The sequence below is a fragment of the Synchiropus splendidus genome, chromosome 11 (assembly GCF_027744825.2).
Source record: "Synchiropus splendidus isolate RoL2022-P1 chromosome 11, RoL_Sspl_1.0, whole genome shotgun sequence".
NCBI classification, from domain to species: domain Eukaryota; kingdom Metazoa; phylum Chordata; class Actinopteri; order Syngnathiformes; family Callionymidae; genus Synchiropus; species Synchiropus splendidus.
In genome coordinates, this window is record NC_071344.1 from 5,907,000 (window position 1) to 5,927,891 (window position 20,892).

The window sequence follows — 20,892 nt, forward strand, 5'->3', positions numbered from 1 at the left end:
CTGAGCAACAGACTCAGTCTGCATGAGGGAGGAAAGTCTTCCCTCCTTCGACGACACCAACAACAAGTGGCATTCAAGAGCAGGTATCGGGGTCAGCGTGGGAGGCGGATCAAGGACACCCAGAGCAAGAGAGAAGGAGGCGCGATATTGAAGTGTGGGCTGATGCTCGTGAACCATCATGTAGGTGGGAACGCGGAAAGAAAGGAGGACCGGAAGCGGAAGGTTTGAGGAAAGCAGAGACAGTAGGGAGAGCGAGCGAGAGAGAGGCAGTCCCATCTTCGCCCCCTCAGCCCGGTGTGGAGAGGAGAGCCTGGCTGCTGGATGCCACCCACAGAGCAACAGTCACTAGGGGAGCCCTGCTGTCTGCCTGCTGCCTCCCACTCCACAGTCAATAACAGCCCGCACCTTTCCTCCCACCGCACTTGTTACCTCACCCAGCCACCGACTCACACCGGCTGCTTAGTCAACAATGGCAGGAAGGAATTCAGCCACGCTGGCATCTGACGCCGAGGTGTTTGCCTCTTCTTCTCTGGCATTTAGCGGAGTGGGTGATCCCGCCTGTTTCACACTTCACACGCGTAGGATGGCTGATGCCATGCAGCCGTGAGGAGAACTTTTCATGCTTTGTAGGGTCACTTCTCTGGTTGGTACAGGTGCTGAGGCTGTGGCTTTCTGACCCCTCCCTTACAAAAGTGGCCCAAATCAACAAACAAAACAGTTTGAACCTCACATATAAGGAAATATGGGAAAATAAAATATGTTCAAATGAAACGTGAAGCAATGGTAGCAGCATCTCTCGTATATAAAATAGATTTTCTAAAGAAAAATAAGTAAGTCAGCCAGTTTTGAATTATTTGTTGCAGAGGTGGACACAAACACTTGGCCAATTTCACTGGATTTGTATGTTGATGTATTTTCTATGTGTGTTATTATTATTTAGTTTGTTTTTGTTACCTGTTTCATTATTTTTACTGTTATTTTATACATAACTGTTGTTTGTTCTTTTTATTTTTTTTTTATATATAAGCTAACACTCAACACAAATGTATACATTGTGAGTTTTATTGAATCCTTAATAAAGAAATGTCCCTTCGACCACTTGTTTTCGTCTGTAGGTTTGTCCAGTCTATTGTTTAAACACAATGGTCACCATCTACAACGGCAGCTTTGGTCTGTTGTTTTTTTTCACAGAGTGACGGAGCAGCGGCGGCAGTCCATCGTTGACAGCTTCCTGCGCGCGCTCCCTGTTTTCCCCTCCCACTCCGTGGCTGCACGCCCACGCACACACACCACGCGCACACACACTTGCTTCCCCAACAAGAGGTTCGTGGTCGCTAAACTTCAGTCAAACTGTTTTGCTGGCGTGACCGAGGGCGCACAGACTTTCAAACTTAAAGGACATAAACTGTGTTTGTTGTAAAATGGAATTTGATGCCCCATGATTCATCGGGGTCTATAAGGTGGCCATTTCGTATTGTTCGAGAAAAGTGTCAAAACCGTCATTAGGAGGGTTCATCTTGAGCTTTTTGTTCTTTTTTTTCCATTTTTGGAAACCTGACTTGTTGATGTTTTTGTGGAACTCTATCCAGTGTTTCATGTAGATTTTGTAGATAACCTTCTTTGCAACATTTTTTCCACGCTTTGTAAATAGTCACTGTTTTCACTGCACCTTTGGGAGAAGACCACAATAAATTGTGCATTTTTCTGAAGTTTCTGACTATGCCATCATTTGTTCTGGAGTTTGGATGAGAACCCTGCTCCACAGAGTCAGTAATAAAGGGCCGCCACCCATCATATGATATGCTAGGTTCAAGCAAAAATATAAACAGACTATGGCTGGCAGAGCCCAGCTGGGCCCCAGTTGAACCTCAGTGGCTCCTAATTCTTTTTCACTGACTTTGTAGGGCCTCAATCTGACAGTGATCTCATGTGGGTGGGAGGAGAATTGCAGAGGGTTGACAGGTGATGCATTTAAAAATGGATTTTCAACAAACCGTGAGAGAGGAGTCAGGGGACATGAAGGACAGTGGTCCTTCTTCTTGTGACGGAGTCTGAATGCTGAAGGACGATGTGAACGTGGGTTGTGAAAGACAGTGGTTTGGGCTGAGATAAAAAAAATTGTGTGACCTTTTCTTTCTGCCACGTGAAACTAAATCTTTTCAAACAGCTTATCTGTTTCAAGGTCACCGGATAACAGTAGAGTCAGAGCATCCGCTCCACACCAGACGTTGAGCCCAAACAAATGCTGCTTGAATTCATTCATCCATCCTTTCATCTCAGGAGATGAGAGACATGAGTTGCCGCTCATGTTGTGTCGTCGTTTTCCGGGCGGCTGTGAACCAGACTGAAACTGAGGAGAGCAGAGAGGAGTCTCCAGGAACAGAGTGTGGGAGGAGGTCAGCCACTGGGCTTCCCCCAGAAACCAGCCGCTTCATTACAAAAGCAAACACGACACACACTGGCACACACGGTGATGCACGAAGGGCTTCCCCTGCTGGAACAGCTGTGGGGCCTGCGACTCAGGAGGCGTCAGAGCAAACAACAACACCTGGCTGACAAACAGGTAAGGCATCTATTATTCCCCCGGCTGGGCTGGTGTCCAGCGCCGGCTCTCGAAAGGCTCGGCTCTCATTGTGCGCAGCAGGGAATTCAGATTATGGATGCAATATTCATCAAGTCGTATCAGGAAGTTTCATTATTCAAGAGTGACGGTGGGTATGTGGGCGGGAGAAAAGGGCTTTCCCGAATACACGGACGCCAAATGGCTTACATAAAGGCAGCCACAATGGTTCTTCAGAGAGCGGCACCCACCTACACACACACACACACGCTCGCCGGCTGATGCGCCTCAGAAACGGTTGCATAAAGACTAATAGCCAAACTTGCCTCCCTGAATAATGCAGAGTGGAGTACAGATGGATGGCTCTCATTCACATATGCACAATGCATTTCAGCAGAGTGACACTGAGCTGAGCGAATAATGTGACTGACACACACACACACACACACATTGTGTGCGCACGGCAACAAAGCCAGTGAGTAATGCAGCGCTGCAACAAGTGGCTCTTTTGTAGACAAGGCTCAGGAATATCACAGTAGCGTACACAATATCATAATAAAATCCATGTGTTGTATGAAGTGAAATAGAAGTAAAGGGCCATACACAACACCTGGAGCAAGTGTGCATGTATTTGGACTCATACAGAGGGATAGATGAATAAGAGAGGTGAAGAGGAGAGTGCAGGCAGGGGGGAACAAGTGGAGACGAGTGTCGGGGTGTAAGCCAGGGAGGAGAAAGAGCCATGATGTGTGAGGTAGAGACAGACACAGAGACAGGGAGACCAGTTAGAAGAGTCAGATTTGAAGATGTACTGGGTGACTTGGGCCGACAATCCTCGTGGTGAGGAGAGACGGGGGACATCTTTTCTCTTGACAGACTTTTTTCTTCAATAAGGACCTCACTAAACTAAACCAATGTAATACAGATGCACTTTACAAGTGTGTAGCTACAGATGTGATGGATAACAGAGATGGGATTTAAAAAACTAAACCAGGAACTGGTGCATATGAATCACCAAAATAAGTGCCAAAATGTGGAACTAAATAAATAAATGAAGTGAATGAAATGTGTTTTTTGTTTTTTAAATTCATTTTCATTGTGTTTTTTATTTCCACTTTTATCTCTGATTCATGGCCGCCATCTTTCTGTGTGTCAGATTTGCTTGTCCAGTTATTTTGATGGATGACTGCAGTTTACAGACACACTCCCTTGTGCACAAGTTTGTATCTTTATGAGGACTTTGAGAGGATCCTTGTTGCTGTATTGCTTTCCCCAGCCTCTCACCCAACATCTAACCATCCAAAAACATGGCTGACCTTAACCAGGACTCTGAACCAAACTGAACCAACTATAACTTACCTAGTTATTTTGAAGTTTAAAATCTCAAACTGAGGCTTGGACTTGTCCCCACAAGTAAGTGTGTTTCTCAGAACCGGTCCCCACTAGTCGAGCTAAAGCAGGTGTACACACACACACACACACATTTGTATGTGACCCCCTATGTGTCCCTCATATGGTGAGGTTTCTCAGTGCCACATCCCTTTCCCCAGCCTCTCCCCCTAAACCTAACCATCCAAAACACATGACCAGGACTCTGACCTTGGAAGTCTTCATCCTCAAATAGAGGTTTGGACCTCAAAAGGTCCCCACAGTGTTTAGTCAAGAATGGGTCCCCACAAGACAAGCTCAACAAGTACACGTCAGTGCAACAATGTGAACAGTATGTTATGAAGGAGCGTGTTCCCCCCATCATCGATGGAACATTTTCACCCCACACACGTGTCTGTGTGTGTGTCCCGGCGTGTGTGTGTGTTGTGCGCAACATGCAAATGAACTATTCCCACAGTAATAAGAGCCTGATTAAAGCATTGATTATTTGAATGTTAATTAAATCCTGCTTTATGCGACATTATTATGTATTTATATCAGGCGCCGGCGAGTCCCTCGACGCCGCGCCGCCATCCAGCGCCTTCTCTCCTCTCTCATATCTGCACCTTCTCTGCCTCCTGTTGTTCCTGTCTGCTCAGCACATTAAGGCATCAGCGGATGCCCGAGTTCCAGTGACTCACCCGCCCGTGCCTGTGCGCATGAGCGGATGTGCTGTGTGTGTGTGTGTGAGGGGGGGGGGTGTTTGTGTGTCTTGGCTTGGCATGGGGACACAAATTGGTTTGTTTTCATTCCTGCGCTGCGCCCAGAGAGGTCTTGTATAGGCGACTGTCAGAAGGAGCTCGGGTCGCTGATACACACCTCAGCAGGACCTCCACGGTGCGTGCCAGCTCTCTGCAGTCGCTGGCATGGCTGCACAACTGTGCAGGTGTGGTGTGTTTATCCACTCACCGGTGAATCCGATGAATAAAACTCAACACATAAATGTCGAGAGAAAAAAGGCGGTCAAGGAGAGGCAGGCTTCACTCTGGACCTGTTGGTAGTCAACATCCCCACCGATGTTATTTTGGGAGCCTCATTACAAACACCACAGTGAGCAGCTTGAAAATGAACCAATAAAGTGCCATCCAAAGTTTCCCCCTAATCCACCTAGGGTCGCAGGGGCAGCAGTCAAAACAAAGCTGTCCAGATTTCCCTGAAGCTCTTCCCCTGACTTCCTGCACTTGGACAGGTCTGGAAGCACCAAGAGCTTCCCTCTCAGCTTCTGCTATTGACAAGGAGCTGTGGTTTTACTCTGAGCCTCCCCCAGCTGACTGGACTCCAAGAGGAAGTCCAGACATCCTGCAGAGACCAACAACAGCTTTGGACCTTCAAAGGAGACAGCAACGGTTCTTGTTTAAGAGACAAATGCTTGGTCAAATATATGTGGCTGCAGTAGGTTCAGTTGCAAGAACACAGTGGTTACAAGGGAGTCGCAGTAGTACTAAAGTATTACAAGAGTATTAGTTGAAGGAGAAGCAGAGGGTGAGAAGGAGAAGTTGTACAGCAGATGCTAGAGTGGAATTATCAATAGCAGCTGACAGCTGTTACTGCAGAAGCAGTACTTGGAGTATCAGTGGTGCTACTTCATCTTACTACTTGCAGTAGGCGTAGTGGTGCCAGTAGTTGTGGTAGTCGTAGTTGTTGCTGTTTTTGTAGTAGCAGGAGTAGCATGAACCATAGCAGCAATAAAGAAGTAGTAATAGTATACTATACTAACCCTAACTGCAAGCAGTAGTCATGATTATAAAGTACTAATTGCTACAAAGTTGTATTCATGAGGGGAATAAAACGTTCTTCCTCTTGTTTTCAGTTGAAAAAGACTGTTTTTTGTTTTAAACGTGATTCCAAAAGTGACTATTTTTGACAACAGAACCAACTGTAACGGATGATTTTTGAATGTCCTGTACATGTCACTCATTCATTGGACGTGTTGTTCCCCCTCCCTCCCTCCATGTTTAAAGCGAGTGTGTGAAAAAGTCAACCAACAAAGTTTCCACTGAGATGGGGTCTAAATTTGAGCGGGTGATTGTGAATTAAATGAGTCACCCAGCTTAATAAAGTGTTTATCTATGCGATACGAAAGGACGACTTCAGCTCCGCGCGCAGAATCGCTCGCCGCCCGAGGAGGCGCGGCGAACGTCAGCGTGGCCGCGCGTTCACACTCCCCATGCGCGGGGAGCTCAGGGGAGCAGAGAGGCTGCCGTGGCGCCCCACCACCACCGCCGCACCGTGGCCGCCCCGCTCCCCCCGCCCGCCACACGACATGTCGGTGATGTAAGGCGCGGGCCGAGGAGAAGTGGAAAGGTCCCCGGAGAGCCGCGTTGTCATCATACATTAAACAGGAGCCCGGCTCTGACTAAACACCCGCTCATTAATAAACAATGAGCGGTTAAATATAGAGCGCCTCCTCTCGCCGGCTCTGACAGGAGCGTCTCCGTGAAGAGGCCGCTCCGTCCCGCGCCAGCCTCGTTTGGTTCAGCACCACGGAGAGCGCCCGCGTTCTGGAGTCAACAAAAGGCCTGTTGATAGGAGCCGATGTCAAACACACAGCTCACCTTATTTCCCCTCTGGCAGCTGCCTCTGAACTCCCTCCCTCCATTCCCCGCTTCATTAATCTGTTGCTTCTTCTCTTCTGCGGCTCCTCTTTCACTCCTCTGTCTGCAGCTTGCTCTCCGTCCTGACCTCTCTTTTACCGCTCTCGCAACCTCAAGCGCCGGCCTTCCTCTCTGGCAACATCCATGCACAATGTCACCTCGCCTCACTCTTTTATTCCTGTTTCAATAGCTTCTAACATTTCCTTTCCAGCCCGTACCTTTTTTTCTATCCACCTAAGAAACTCGACCTATTGAGTCGCCTGTCTGATTCAAGCGCTGGAACAATTTTTCAGTCTCCCACCCCAAAAGGGCAGATAGATTTCTTTTCATGAGGCAGGAAAGCACGAAGGATGAGGGAAGTGTGAGACCCCAGAGAGGGATAAAGGGGATGGGAGAGAGGCGGTGGGTGATGCAAGTGGCAGACACCTTGGGAATTCTAACCTGTTCTGCAGGAGGGACACATCACGGCCTGCCGTCTTTCTGTCCTCATCTTTCTCGGATGAGGAACCAGCTCCTTCATGGAACTCATTTGTTTACAACCACACCGTGACCTTGAATTTGGCCCATGTGCTTTTGCAGTTAAGCCTATTTTTTTTCAAGCAGACAGGGGGTGCTGTCTCCGTCAGGACCTTCAGGTGTCACTGGTTTACAGCTGAACGTGGGAATAAGCATCAGACCCTTTGAGTCTGAGGTTCTGGGTCGGAGAAGAGCGTGAGATTGAAGGTCTTCGGTCGTGAGGGGTTGCGTTCGGGTGAGCCTTCGTCTGCTCTCTCCTATGATCAATGTTCTGTGTGGGCGTCTGGAGAAAGAGACAGAAGCTCAGTCACCTGGAGGAGACTCTGAGTAGAACCACTGGAGTGTCGCATCTCTGGGAGTGGCTCAGTTGCTCCCCCAGCTGGTGAAGGGCTTGGACAGGAGCAAAACTGGGGCCTCTTCATTTGAAGTGCTGCCCCCGTGATCGACTGCATCCTTGGAGAAGAAGAAGAAAACAGAAGGATGGATGAACTATCACTGAGTCTGAGGCAGATTTTGTGGGAGGACAATTGCCCCTGAATCATCAATAAAAGAGGGAGGAACAGACTGACTCACGGAACTGAACAGATGGAAATTTAAAATTTGGATTTTTATGGAGGGGTTTTGAACGTCAATATTTTCATCCTTAACTCAAGAGTGAATCAAAATGGTCCCTTGGCGTGAAGTGACCATCCTCCCACAGACTACAATCTCAACTGAGTGATCGATGAGCGACTTTCCAGGGTGTCCCCGGCTCCCCCTCATAATTGTTTATCCAGAGTGAGAGCACAAGCTTCTCCTTGAGGCTGCGGAGGTCAAGCTTCCACCCTGGTTGGACGCCAGCTGTCACTCTGCCCAGTCTGGAGGTGCAGACGGAGGAGGAGTATTTTTGAAAGGATCATTTTCCGGCATCACGACAGAGAAACGGTGGCGAGATGAGAGCGTGTTGGAATCAAGGCGCCGCTGAGGAGCCTGACACCAGCGGCTGCATATAAGTGAGAGGTGAAGTTGAGAGAAGGAACGGGGAGGCGAGTGATGTCGGGAAGGTGAAAGCATTGTCCCGTTCACTTGACCCAGCAATTACCAGGGCGACGGTTAATTAGCGCAGAGGTAAGCTCAAGTAATTACCACATCGTGTCTTGGACAAGAGGCTACACACAGATCCCTGGCTCAGACTCACACATGCGCAAACAGGTTGCTATGGCTACCCACCATCCTCTCCATCACTGTGCTTGGGAGGGAAAAAAAAGATGGAGAAAGACGATAGAAATAGATAAAAGATTGGAGGGAAAATAACAAGAGGAGAAACAGGTGGAGGGCAAACAGACGGCGCGCAGAGAGGAAGCAGTAACAATGTTTAGCTCGCAGATGACGGTGTCGGAGACGCTGCCAAACTTGAACAAAGTCTCTGTCGAGGAACGCGTCAGAGAGGGCGGAAGTTACCCATCGCTGATCAACCTCCAACACCGTAGCCGCTTTCTTCAACAGCAGACCAACTTGAAGTCGCTGCAGCAGCTGAAGTCGCTGGTCCCCACAACCTTTAGTGCTGTGGCTTTAGGTGACAGACAAAAGTGTTGATATCTGTGCCAAAACACTTAAATAAAGAGGAACAAAGAGAGAGGTAGGGAGTATTTCAAAGTTGTGGAACAGCTTTATTTTGTCCTGGTGTCCAACCAACACGCTTTTTCGTCTGTAGTACTTCAAGCTGGGCTCATGTTTTTGGCTTCAGAGGTTCTGTCTGGACCTCTGGAGTTAGGGGTCTAGGTCCTCCAATTCTTGCTTACTTCTAGTCTTATTCTTATAGGTCTTGTTCTTTATGACCACTTGATCTTAACTCCAAATTGTAATAAACCCCATAACCTTTATTTTACTCCACAACCCATCAAGGTCCTGGTCAGGTTTTAGCCCACAGGCTTGTCTTGGTTTTGACACCTAAAGTGGGACAGGCCAGACTTCTGACCCCAAGAAGTCTTGAGCCTGAATGGACCTTCTCTCCTGACGTGTTTGTACGATCACAAGCGCCTCGATCCTCCGCTTATGAAGCGGTGGTCGATATTCCAGAGCCCTGTTTGGTTTCAGGTCGGCAAAAGTCTCTCTCAGCGGCAGGAAACAACATGGCCACAGCGTTTAACTCATCACACCAGCCATTAGTGACACTTCTCACCTCGCAGGCTTGGTACCAGGAGCTGGCGTGGGTGTTCCTTTGGGCCAGCCTTCTGTGAGGTCTGACACAGCGGCTCATGTCACGCTCACACACTCACCTTTTCCATAGGATGTATATACACTCGCACACAGTGAAGCCAGACAGATTGGTCCTGACACTCTGACCCAAGTGGTTGGCCCTGTCAACACCTTCCACCCTCTAAAACACTGATCTCGTATATCCTCAAACACACGTGTGCATATACACACGTACACACAAATGTCTCCCCTGTTTAGCTGACGTCTTACATAAGCTGTCGTGATTTATATGTATCAGCCAGAGAGTGCTGGTCGCCACTCGGGCCACAGCACATCGACGGACAGGACGGCTCGGGCTCCAGATGCCAGCTCGGCCGGCGCTGGGATCAAGAATGGCCCGACTCGGTTTTTAAAAATAAGGAGAGAGTCGCGTTTTTAAAAGGACGACTCATCTTTATTAACACCTTATTTACTCGGGAAGTTGCAATGTTATGTGGGATCAGTGGAGACCGCAGCCGTCCTGTGGGCGCCCTCTTCAGTTAGGCCATAGATCGCACACTTCTCCCCTCAGGACTTGGTTTTGGCTCTCAACAGAACTATTGAGGACCAGTCCAGCCAGCTTCAGTGCGGTTCTTCTGAGAGAGACCAGGTTCATCCACGCCACAGACGCGAGCTGTGGTGTTCACTTGTGACTCAGAGCTATAGAAATGATGAAAAGAAACATTTGCTTATATGAAAAAAAAAAAACTCCGGATGTTGCCATTTTTAAAGATTTCAAACACATCACGTAATAGCTTAGTACGCGAGTTAGTTTAGGAGACAGCGCCACCAAGTGATGAGAGGGCGTATATCTGAAGAAATATCGAGGAGATGACCGGATATATTGACATAAATTTGAGACCATTTTGCCATACATGTCTAGACATTATCAGCACCTCAGTCACCATGTCCCATGCTGCGGCACAGTGCACAATTTATGGAATAGAAATACAAAAAAGGAAACATGAAACTGTGTTTGAATCACTTTATATGTTGATGCGTTCGATATAAAAATGAGCAGTACACATTGCGACAAATAGAACTACTCGTTTTAACCGTGAACTCCTCTTTTTAAAAGCCATTTTGTCCATTCTTAACCATGACGACTATGAAGGTAACCATCACAGAAAGCGCTTGTGCGTCATCTGACAGCGGTGTTTGGCGCCCTCTTCAGTTTAAAAACAGCGGCGCAGGGCAGCAGCCTTTTCTAAGGTACAAATTCAGTCGGTTGTCATGTGACTGTGAAAGAGATCCATACTGAAGAGCATCCACTGAGAAAGGAGGCATTTTCTAGTTGGACGAAGGAAGGTAGCAGATGGCCTTGAGTCCATTGAGAGGTTCTTCACTTACACAGTCCAACACAAGAGCAGCAGCAGGGAACACGTGCACCCACTCTTCCTGGTAAGACGCGTACTTTCCAGGAACTCACTTTCAGAAATGAGAAGGACGCGCCGAGTACTTCATGTTGATTTCCTTTATTAGCAGATCCATAACTTACACAAGAGCCTTCTTGTTCCGGGGCACATACAGTTGGATGCGCTTCCACGCGGAGCGTAAATGATTCGCACAAACAAATATGCAGACTATGCTCAAAAAGTCAAACGTGACCAAATCAGACTCCTTGTAACACAGTTTAAATGTCTAGGCCGATGCACAACAGACAGGGTCAAGGTGAGACGTGGCACTTCCAAAAGTCCTCTCAACAAATTGAGGTGCAAGTGACTATTTATTTTCATTTGCAGCTTCATGTGAAAGAGGTTCAAATCAAGAAGCAGCAGCTCCATCTGAAGAGAATAACTTAAGAGTTTGGATGAATTAAAAACACTTAATAAAAATAAAAAAAAACACCGGTCCAGAGCATGAATAAGGCAAGCAAGCTCTATTTCACTTTACACTGGTGAGTCTATTTACAATGTTGTATTTACAACGTTTCCCTCACTCAAGGTGGAGTTTGTCTCCCCCTAGTGGCTCACACAGGAGTGGCACAAGCCCTGTCAACCACCTTCCCCACCAGCATCTCAGGGGTAGAAGCAGTGGGTAATACTCATTTTTGGTTACATGTCAGTGTTGATGCGAGCAACAGAAGACGATAGGGAAACTGAAGAGCTGAAGGTCTCACCACTGCTCACTGGTATGACGCTGAAATCCACTCGAAGGGAGCTGAGCTACGTCAGTAGCTGCTTTTATCCAAAGAGAAGGTAATTACCTCACGGTAAATAAACACCATGACGTGACTTAAAAACTGCCTGGGTGTGAGAGAGTGTGACTTGGCCGAGGCAGACTCACTCCGAGGTGAAGACGGCGAGAACAGAGAAAGCATCCAACAGATAAAAGAGGTGGCCGTTACGGATGAAAATGAGATTGAAAGAGGAATAAAACCTGCTGCATTATATTGGATTCCCAGTCAAAAGTCATGGTGAACCAACTCAAACCAGCTCAGTCTTGCAGCTCTGAATGCAGACTCTCTGCCGTCATGACTCCTCATACCCAGAACATGTGTGTCATTAGAAACAGAAGAGATCAGTCAGGAATAAAAAATAAAAAAACAACTGTAAACAGAGTAAGAGAACAGCTCACTTGGATCACTCACAAAAAGGCTGTTGCCTGTATGAAGCGATGCAAAGTCTTATTTTGGCTGTAGTAGCCCAAGCAGTGGCAGGATGTCTGTGTGTGAGTGTGATATACATATACCAGTGTGTTTGTGTGCGCTAGACTCAGCAGGGGGCAGGCTGCGGGTGAGTGGACCACCGTGCTCACGGCGGCGTCTCAGCAGTGGTTTTCTTCTTCACTGGCTTCTTCACCGTCTTTGTTGCTGGAGCCTGTTACGGACAAACAATGGAGCAAAAACAACGTGAAGAAAATCAGACGTGACGCAAAACAAGCTGGTTAAGTTGAACATCTGTGCACTTTCACAGAAGTCTGATCAAAACGGTCAAACTCTCCCACATTTTTGTTCTAATCATGAGTCAGCAGTTTCACTCGCCACAGCGTCAAACCACCCATGTCATTTCAATGATGTCCGCTTCAGGATCGCAGCTGAAACCAAGAGCAGGAGGGAACCAGAGGCAGAACCAAATGTCCCTTTTGGCAACAACATATTCTCGCTTGAATTGGACCTGTTCTCCATAAGCACCAGATTTGGTTAGCTTGATCATGAATACCTTTTGCATTCAAGGTTCAGTCCAAAACAACAATCCAAACAGCATAAAACAGAGAATACGAATGACAAGTACGATGTCGCCCACCGCTGGTTAGACACGTTTGTCTTTTGTTGTTAAACAATTGTTTACAGGAAAAACTACCAATAAATTCTAGACCGTTTAAATGCACGAGTTGTCAAAGGTCCTTAACAAACAGGACAAAAGCTTGTCACAGGTGTGTGCCGTGCATGAGTTGGTACGATATACTACATATAAGGTACCTCCGTCTTAGCAGCAGCGGGTTTCTTGGTGGCCTTGACTGCAGACACCTTCTTGGGCCCCTTGTCAGCCACGTCCTCGTCTGAGTGCTCAGTCCTGGTGTCCGACTGGTCCGAGCTGTGCTGTGAGGAGGCGTCGTCGGCCATGGACGCGGCCGCCAGCGAGCGAGCTGCCAGAGTTAAGACGTGAGATCAAAGTTAGCGTCCAGAAATGAATGCATTTGTTCCATTTGAAGGCAGGGAAGGTAGGGTGGTGCTGTTGTTGACAGAAAAAGACTCTGCCTCTCTGCCATTTGTTACTTTGTGCCGGGCCCTTGGGACGCCGCCGCCGTGGTCATCCACATGACAAAACAACTGAGTCCACCTCACCAAATCTCTGATTAAGACGTCTCATATTTTGTATCGACTTGTATCGATAAGTGAAAGCTGCTTCAGTGAGTTTTCTTCAATTGAGTTTTCTAATACACTTGCCACATACGGTGGCTGCAGCGTGTCACTGAATTGACTTGACAGCTGCAAATCTGTGGCAGTTACAACTATGGAGAAGTGATGGCGCCCACAACAATGAAAAACTCTTCGCCTGTTGGAGCGGTTTTGAAAATGAACATTTCATTTACACTTTACTTATCTTCTTCAGAGTTTATTTATAAAAAGAAACTATTGTATCATACTTGGGAATTATTTTATTTATTCCGAGCCGTATTCATGACGTACAGCTTTTCTCAACAGAACATGACTGGCACCTGCTTCTGCTGCTGGTTGGAATTTTCAATGACAAATATCTTTGTTCTGTTCTCATGGTTTCACGTCATTTCACAAGGTTTTGGTTGGTTTACATGTCTGGTTATTGAACACAAATGAAATGAGTCACTCTGATATCAGTAGCCACATTTACGAATCAGTTCTATTCCTTGAATGGGCCCCGGAGCCATTTGTTCTGGACAAGGTGGGCCCCCAGATCAAAAGGGTTAAGAAGCAATGGTTTAGAGGAATCTCCCTGTGACTACTGCAGGGTCAGAAGTGGTCCCTAATCTTAAGTGGGACCAAACATGAGTAGTATTATTACTAACAGAGGTGCCACTTGAAATACTGAACTTGTAACAGCTTCTAGCTCGTAATGAGGCCGTGAGAAAGTTGCTCTAAGCAGCAGGACGCACAAGACTGTGTCTGAAAGTCTGGAAAAACAAGTAACATGAGACAAAGAAAAAAGTCTGTGAGCAGGTTACTTAACTGTCGGTGAGCTTTTGGTGGCACTTAAATCTGGGCTGAATAATGAAAGGCTACATTAATGAGCCTGAACTCTCAACAACCTTCCTGTGACAATGGAAGCAAGTGACTTTTAATTCGATCACTCCACAGCCAAATGCACTGCTAACACTGCCACTTCCACTCGCATACGACGAAGCTCTGCTTTTAAGCAAATAGAGGGAGAAAACAGACAAATCATTTCAGTCCCGAGAGTCAAGTCCTGGAGCGTGTTGTTGAGTCCGAGCCGCAACCCTCTGTCCGTCCCCTCCAGCTCTCTGTATTCCGCTCACAGCCTCTGAGCTTCACACACGCAGTCAGAATTGTGCTACCAACAAAGAGGCTTAGCCCCCTGAACACCCCTCCGCCTTCACTTTCAACATCACATGACCACTTTTGGATCAGCTCCTGTCCCACTCTGACAAGATTTAATGAGATAAAGCCTCTTCATCTTAAAACCAGTCATGTGGATGAAAAATGCTTCTCACTCACGCTGCTGTGTGTGTGTGTGTGTGTTGACTTACTCTGCCTGGCTGCAGTGCTCTTGGCCCGGGGCAGCGTGCTGGCCCCCGAGCTCATGTCTTCCATGTGGTCCCGTCTGGTCCGGGCGTCCGACGTGTGCAGCGAGAGCTCGTCCTCCGAGTTGATGAGCGTCAGGTCTTGCATGCTGAAGCTCCGCAGTTTATCGGACAGCACGCCCTGCCCCTGGGAAACGGACGGGTCAGATGTGTCGCCACAAGAATCTAATTCGGTCGGCTTTGTCTCCAGAAGCCGGTCACAATGAGAGGGAAGGAGGAAGTCCACATCTATCCATCACATTTAGGGTCAGTTGGAGAGCAAGAGCTACAGCGCCACATAGAAACACTGCTCAACACGAACAACTAGGGATGCCGATCGTGATCCGCAGATTTCAGCGTGATCTGTGAATGTCGATCGCTACCTGTCACTGCCGCTCACAACAACCGATCACGTGTGACAGCAAGATTCTTTCAGTCTATCATTTAAAGTTTGCATCCTGCAGCACATGCACGGGAAATGCTGCGCAGGGAAGCGCCTTCAAATTAAACATGCCATTTAAAGCGCCAGCACTTGATGGAGCACAGAGAGTTTTCTGGGCTCATGAAAGTGAGCTGACGCCGAGCAACACCCACAGGTCCGAGCGTGACATTCGGAATGTCAAGAAATAATTCTTCATTTCATGAGCAGCCTTTCACAGGTGTTGTTTACACGGAGACCGGATCCGTCACCGTTTTTGAGTCGGGTGCAGTGTTCATCAGCCACCTGAATCTGAAACTGTTGAAAACGTCTGGGGAGGAAACTTTCATAAATGCAGTGCTCTCTGTCTTGGAGTCCCGCTACAAGCGGCCGGTATGTAAATATGACATGACACCATCACCCAGAACAGCAGTGGTGCTAGTGAGTAGCCAGGCGCCTCTGCATACGTGCAGCAACAGCTCAGGACTTTAGCGGACGCAGCGTTTTATTTTTCTATCCTTATTCATGAGATCCTTACGAGAGGTAATGACTATATTGAGTTCCAATAGAATCACGACACAGTGGAGGGTCGAAAATCACATTAATACTTAGGATTTGTCCGACAGACTCTGCGGTGAGGAACACTGGATCTGGTCTGAGACTTTCCTCTGGGCAGAAGCGTAACTTGATCTAATAAAACAAATTCTTGAATGAATCAAATAAAGCGGAGTCAGGATTTTCTTGGGAAACTGTGGTGGAATGGAGCGCAGCCAATCAGGACGCAACAGTGGTCGCTGGGGGAAAACTCGACACCCAGTCAACTTCACCCTCCTTATCCTCTACCATAAATGACACCAAAACCTTTGTGACTCTTCTTTCAAGAAGAACAATTCTATTAAAATAGAAATGCTTTGATCCCCCTTTTTTTTCACTGGGTCAGAGCCATTTTGCATTTCTTATAGTTGGAAAAAAAATAGGCATTCTCTCCAAAATTCAGATTTTTCAGGCAGATTGAAAAACTGAACCTTAGAAATATACCACATTTGTTTTTTAATAATGCAAACCAAAGTGAATCACTTGCTGAGGCCTTGACTTTTGTCTTTCTCCACTGAATAAGGAACTGGCATTTTTTTTTCCGTTTTGTTTAGCAATTCCTGTCCGTTTTACTAATATAAAATACAAAAATAAATTAAATATAAGATTCATTATTCAGAAAAGTCATGTCCCCTAACAAAATGATACATCTTTCTGAATGCCTATTTGAAAAACACAACACGTGATGTCACGCACGTGTGTGTGTTGACTGTGTTACTCAATTGGGTTGCTGGGAAGCACTCAGTCCTGTCTATGAATAAAGAGGCTGGAAACGGACCAGTTTTATTTTTTTTATCCAATTCAATTTATCAACGGATCAAATAGTTGAGCAATATGAGCTTATTATTATTAAAATAACCATAAGCTGCTGCCATATTCACAACACTAAATGAAGACATAAGGTTCAGACATAAGAGGAGGGAGGAAAAGGGGGGACACAGACATCCAGAAAACAACTGGAGATTATGAGAAAGAGCAGCTTCAACTTCAACTCTGCCTATTTAATACACACACACACACATACTGAATAAATGTTTGATCTGCAGGTCACAGAACATGTTCAACTCTCCTCAGAGGCATAATTACAGTCTCATTATATCCACTCCGCCTCTCAGAAAAGCCCTGTTTAACCAGTGAACCTCCAAGAATGTTCGATGAAGGAATAGAACGTTGCTAACATCTCACCGTCAGGCCTCCTGCAGCACAACCACCCTGCTCCACTTACTGTACTGAGGTTGTCAGACAAAATGTACAGTCTCAGAAACACCAAAAATCCAGTCGAGTGAAAACGCTGTGGGAAAGAATGCGCTTTTACCTTGGTGGCTGCAGTGACAGCAGCAGTAGCAGCTATGTTGAGACCCCTCTTCCCGAACTTCATCATCGTCTCATAGCTCCTGTCTTTAGCCTGTGCGATGTACTCGTCTATCTCCTGCAACAGAGGCACCACAGACGACATCACTACAGGCCTCGCGTACTTCCAGCCCCAGAATGCACCGACAGATAATACGGTTAATAGAGCAGAGAAGGAGCTTGCCTTCTCTTTGTTTGACAGCGTCGGGTGGACGAACTTGCGGTACAACACGCTGGAGCCTTTGGTGTAGGGGCTCAGGAGCCAGATGACGAAGGCGATCTTCAGCTCAAAGTAAAATGGAAACCTGAAAGACAAATCTGCTAAATCAGACGACAAAAAAAGACACATGAACGACGGCCCCGGAGCATGTGTGAATGAGCCCATTGATACAGTAGAAGCGCTTCATTTATTAGGAGCTATATTGAGCATGACGTTTGGGAGCAAGTGCATCTCCTGACTCACCATGAGACCAGCATGTCTGTGACCGTCTCTGCTGTGGAAAACAGCGCAAACACGATCCAGTACATCATCCACTTCACCTGGAAACACAGCAGTGAGGAGACCGTGTCACCAAAATAGCATATGGAGCATCAGTGCCTGGGAGCTCACACGTGTGGAGGCACGAGGACAAACGCAGACGCGGCTTATCTCCATCTATATTGCTCTTTTATCAACACACATGTTCAGAATCTTCATCTAGTCCTTAAAACAGTCAGCAAAAGCACCGGTTCTAAATCCGGTGCCCTGCACCTGTCCTCCCTCGCTTGTTTTCCTGGACGTCTGCTTCACTGGAGATTGAGAGGCGGTTGCTATGGCAACTTGTCAGTAGGAGGAGAGTGTTCAGCACAAATCTAGGCAATCGGCCAAGGTGCAGGAATCCACCAGGACCCCCCTTTTTATGCCCTGCAGTGGTGAGGTAAGAGGACTAGAGGGTTCAGATGCAAGCCCACTTCTCCATATAGTAAAGTAGTGAGCTTCATTCGACACAAACACCTAAGAAGTTCGGACATTTGCCGGGATAAACACAAAAAGTGGTGAAACTAAAATTGTTTTGAATAATAATAATAGTAGTATAATAATAATAGTAATAATGGTAATAATAATAATAATATAATAAACTACAGATCAGGCAATTTTAACATTTCAGTGCCACAATCCTTCCCCACATTAGCAATAACAAAAAAACACCATCTCATGTTTCCAGCACCATTTTAAGGCAGCAACTGTGCATATTCATTTCAAACTTCCGTATTGTGAGAGACACTGGGAGCAGCCTCGGTCTAAGAGTTTGTCTTACGTCAGTCCACACAGATGACTAACGCTGCTTTAATTCAGATGACGAACCACTGAGGGCTTCGCCTTGAGGCCCACACTGCTTATTCATCATGTGACACTCAACATGCAAGGAGCCTATGCAAGTGAAAGCTTCAAAGACTCTGAGGTGGAATGATAAAAGCCAAAGCAGACGGCGCGGTTTACAACATACACCGTATCAGTGACACTATTATTGTGGAAGACACTGAAAAAGAAATGGCAACCAGCAGTATCTATAGTACTGATACTTACATATTCCTTCACGTTCTTCGTTTTAACAGCCTTGTATGATGCATAAGCGGGGTAAAGCGTCCCAAAAGCCAGGCTGTAAAAAGCACAAAGCCTGAGTCAGAGAAGGGGGGTTCAGAAAGAGCGTGTGGCCCGGAGGTGTTGACTGAGAACAAATGTGCCGATTCAGCACGTTATCCCTGTTCTGCCCACACTTAGATAAGCACCACTGTCATTTCCAACGGATGGACTGCCGCTGAATCTGACGGGGGCGAAACAAAAATACAACCCGTCCATGAAGAGATTTAGCTTTAAATACATCACACATTTGATATCAACGGAGAAAACACTCATCCCCAGAGCTAATTTAACATCATGTAGCTTCAAGGTTCTGACAGTGCTTGAGTTGGAAATGAACATTTTGGCTGCAACGTTCATATTTCCCAAAAAAATTATCCAGACATTTAGATGTAAAAGATGTGCAATAATTTATGCCCATTCTGAAATTTGTATTTAAGAATAAAAAAGAAAAAAAAAACAGCTTAGATTCTACGTTCATAAGTTTGAAAGCAGAGCAAAGTACAAAGTGGTTAGTTGGATATAGTTTGAATATTTAAATAATAGCAGTGGTTATTTATATCGCACCTTCCAGAACGTTGTACACAAATGCTTTTCCAAACATGTATAAATATGAAAAGAGAGATTAATGTGGTCAGCTGAAGTCTCAGTGAAGCAGAAAAAAGTAGAAGCTCGGACAATATTACACACTCTAAATGCAAAATTTTAACAGCGTTTTAAAGGTGGAGTTACATGTTGCGGTTTACTTTTTTAATGCTCATTTTTAGCATCACATACATGGGGAAACATGTGTAGATGGTCCACTATTATTTGCCATCTTCATTTACTTATTCTTCCATGTCAGAACGCAGAATCATAACAACAGAAGTTCAGAACAGTTTTCTCATGTTTCCTATTTCACTTCTGCTGTGGGCCCTCCAGCATCACTCAACACATATTAAACACATGCCTTTTCCTGGTCACATCAATGGAGTCCATTGCTTTTGCAGTGAATAGGAAATGACTGGGTGCTGCTGAGCTCTGTCCGGGTTAAGCATGACACGACAAAAACACAAGACCGGAAGGCAGTTCCCAGACAACATGGAAACAGTGACATGGTTGGGGAGCGTGCAGCGGGTTTTGGGTCGCATCCTGTGGCATGATGTTGAGCAGGAAGCATCAGGCCTGGATCAAATCGCTGGAGAGGGAATCGGGTCCCAACATGTGGAAAGTGCTCCGTCATGTGCACAGCAGCACCATGAGCTGTGTGGTGCTGGGGCCTTGGGCCAAGCAGACGCCGACATCACACGCTCACATCGACCTCGAACACTCAGAATATCACTGAAATTCTATTCCAGGAGCTCAGTATGTGGATGGAGAACTGCTCTTGAGCTCCATCCGGGGCAAACTTGCGGGCGAATTATGACACACAAAAGGTGCTGCAGTGAACTGGATAAAGCAGCTGGAAATAAATGAAGACTTTGATTATTGTTATGTAATGTGGGGTGTCTATTTATAGACACAAGTCGGAGGACCTCATTCATAGAGCAGGCCACATCACACTTCATAAATGATGCACACTTGACTCGACATCAGCGATGGATTTAGAACCATTTGCACCTGACTGAACGCGACTCACTGGACTCTTCAGCCTCTCCACCGTCAACTGCCATATGGTGTCACCACTGACATAGACACTCGGTGAAGGGACGCGTCTACCAGTCGGTTTGTGCAAAGCTAACACGTTAGCAGCAGCTAGCAAACACACACACAGCGCTGAATCATGGAATCGATTATCGATAGAGCCAAAGAGTGAATCAGACAATACATTGGTGGACTAAACCTCGTTCGTGACTGTGGTTTTTCCAGCCCTGCCACGCATTTGAAAGGAAGAAAAGCGTTGACAGCGGTGTAAAGTGCAGCCAGGTCAGACGGCTGATGAATGGAGCTAACAACAACAGATGCAGCCACTCACACCACCAGCCGCGATATGATCCACGACACCATCTTGCCGCGCTCCGCTTCCCCCGCGCCGCCTCCAGGAAACCTGCTGGGCTATCTACGTGCCCCCCATTCCACTGGTGGACTGGGTGCGTTCGTGGCGTGGACCGGGAGGCTCCGCGGTGACGAGCCGATGATGTGCTGCAGTCTCCGGCTGCTGCTGCTGCTGCTCCGCTCTCTCCTCCACTGCTGGAGGGATCCGCTCTTAAAGGGGCAGCAGCACGACCCGACTGAGGGGGGGAGATCCAGAACTGCAGCACAAGCCAAGACGGCCAGGCTCCGCGCTGGTTTGGCTGTCATTTTATTTCTTATGGACGTACCTTCATGTGGTGGCGATCGCCTCAGCTGTTTACAGTCATAAGAAGTGTCGATTAAATAAGGGAAATTTGTGCAG

At 46.8% G+C, this 20,892-nt stretch overlaps 1 protein-coding gene across 1 annotated transcript; it reads right to left on the reverse strand.

Moving 5' to 3' along the window:
- Nucleotides 1–10,736: 10,736 nt before the first annotated feature.
- reep2 (receptor accessory protein 2) lies at nucleotides 10,737–20,692 on the reverse strand. Its single transcript, XM_053879911.1, has 8 exons — nucleotides 20,473–20,692; nucleotides 18,465–18,537; nucleotides 17,361–17,437; nucleotides 17,082–17,202; nucleotides 16,863–16,976; nucleotides 14,503–14,683; nucleotides 12,737–12,903; nucleotides 10,737–12,134 (listed from the first exon to the last, which is right to left on the reverse strand). The coding sequence occupies exons 1-8, from the start codon at nucleotides 20,502–20,504 to the stop codon at nucleotides 12,069–12,071; spliced, it is 831 nt and encodes a 276-aa protein (XP_053735886.1). The 5' UTR covers nucleotides 20,505–20,692; the 3' UTR covers nucleotides 10,737–12,068.
- Between the last annotated feature and the right edge of the window lie 200 nt (nucleotides 20,693–20,892).

Bases quoted from the DNA above. Each gene is read 5' to 3' on its own strand.
- reep2 (XM_053879911.1), bottom strand. From the start codon at position 20,504: ATGGTGTCGTGGATCATATCGCGGCTGGTGGT. The intron at 18,538-20,472 runs GTGAGTGGCTGC...TGCTTTTTACAG, and splicing joins ATCATATCGCGGCTGGTGGT to CCTGGCTTTTGGGACGCTTT. The intron at 16,977-17,081 runs GCAAGCTCCTTC...CCTCTGTTGCAG, and splicing joins CGCTGTCAAACAAAGAGAAG to GAGATAGACGAGTACATCGC.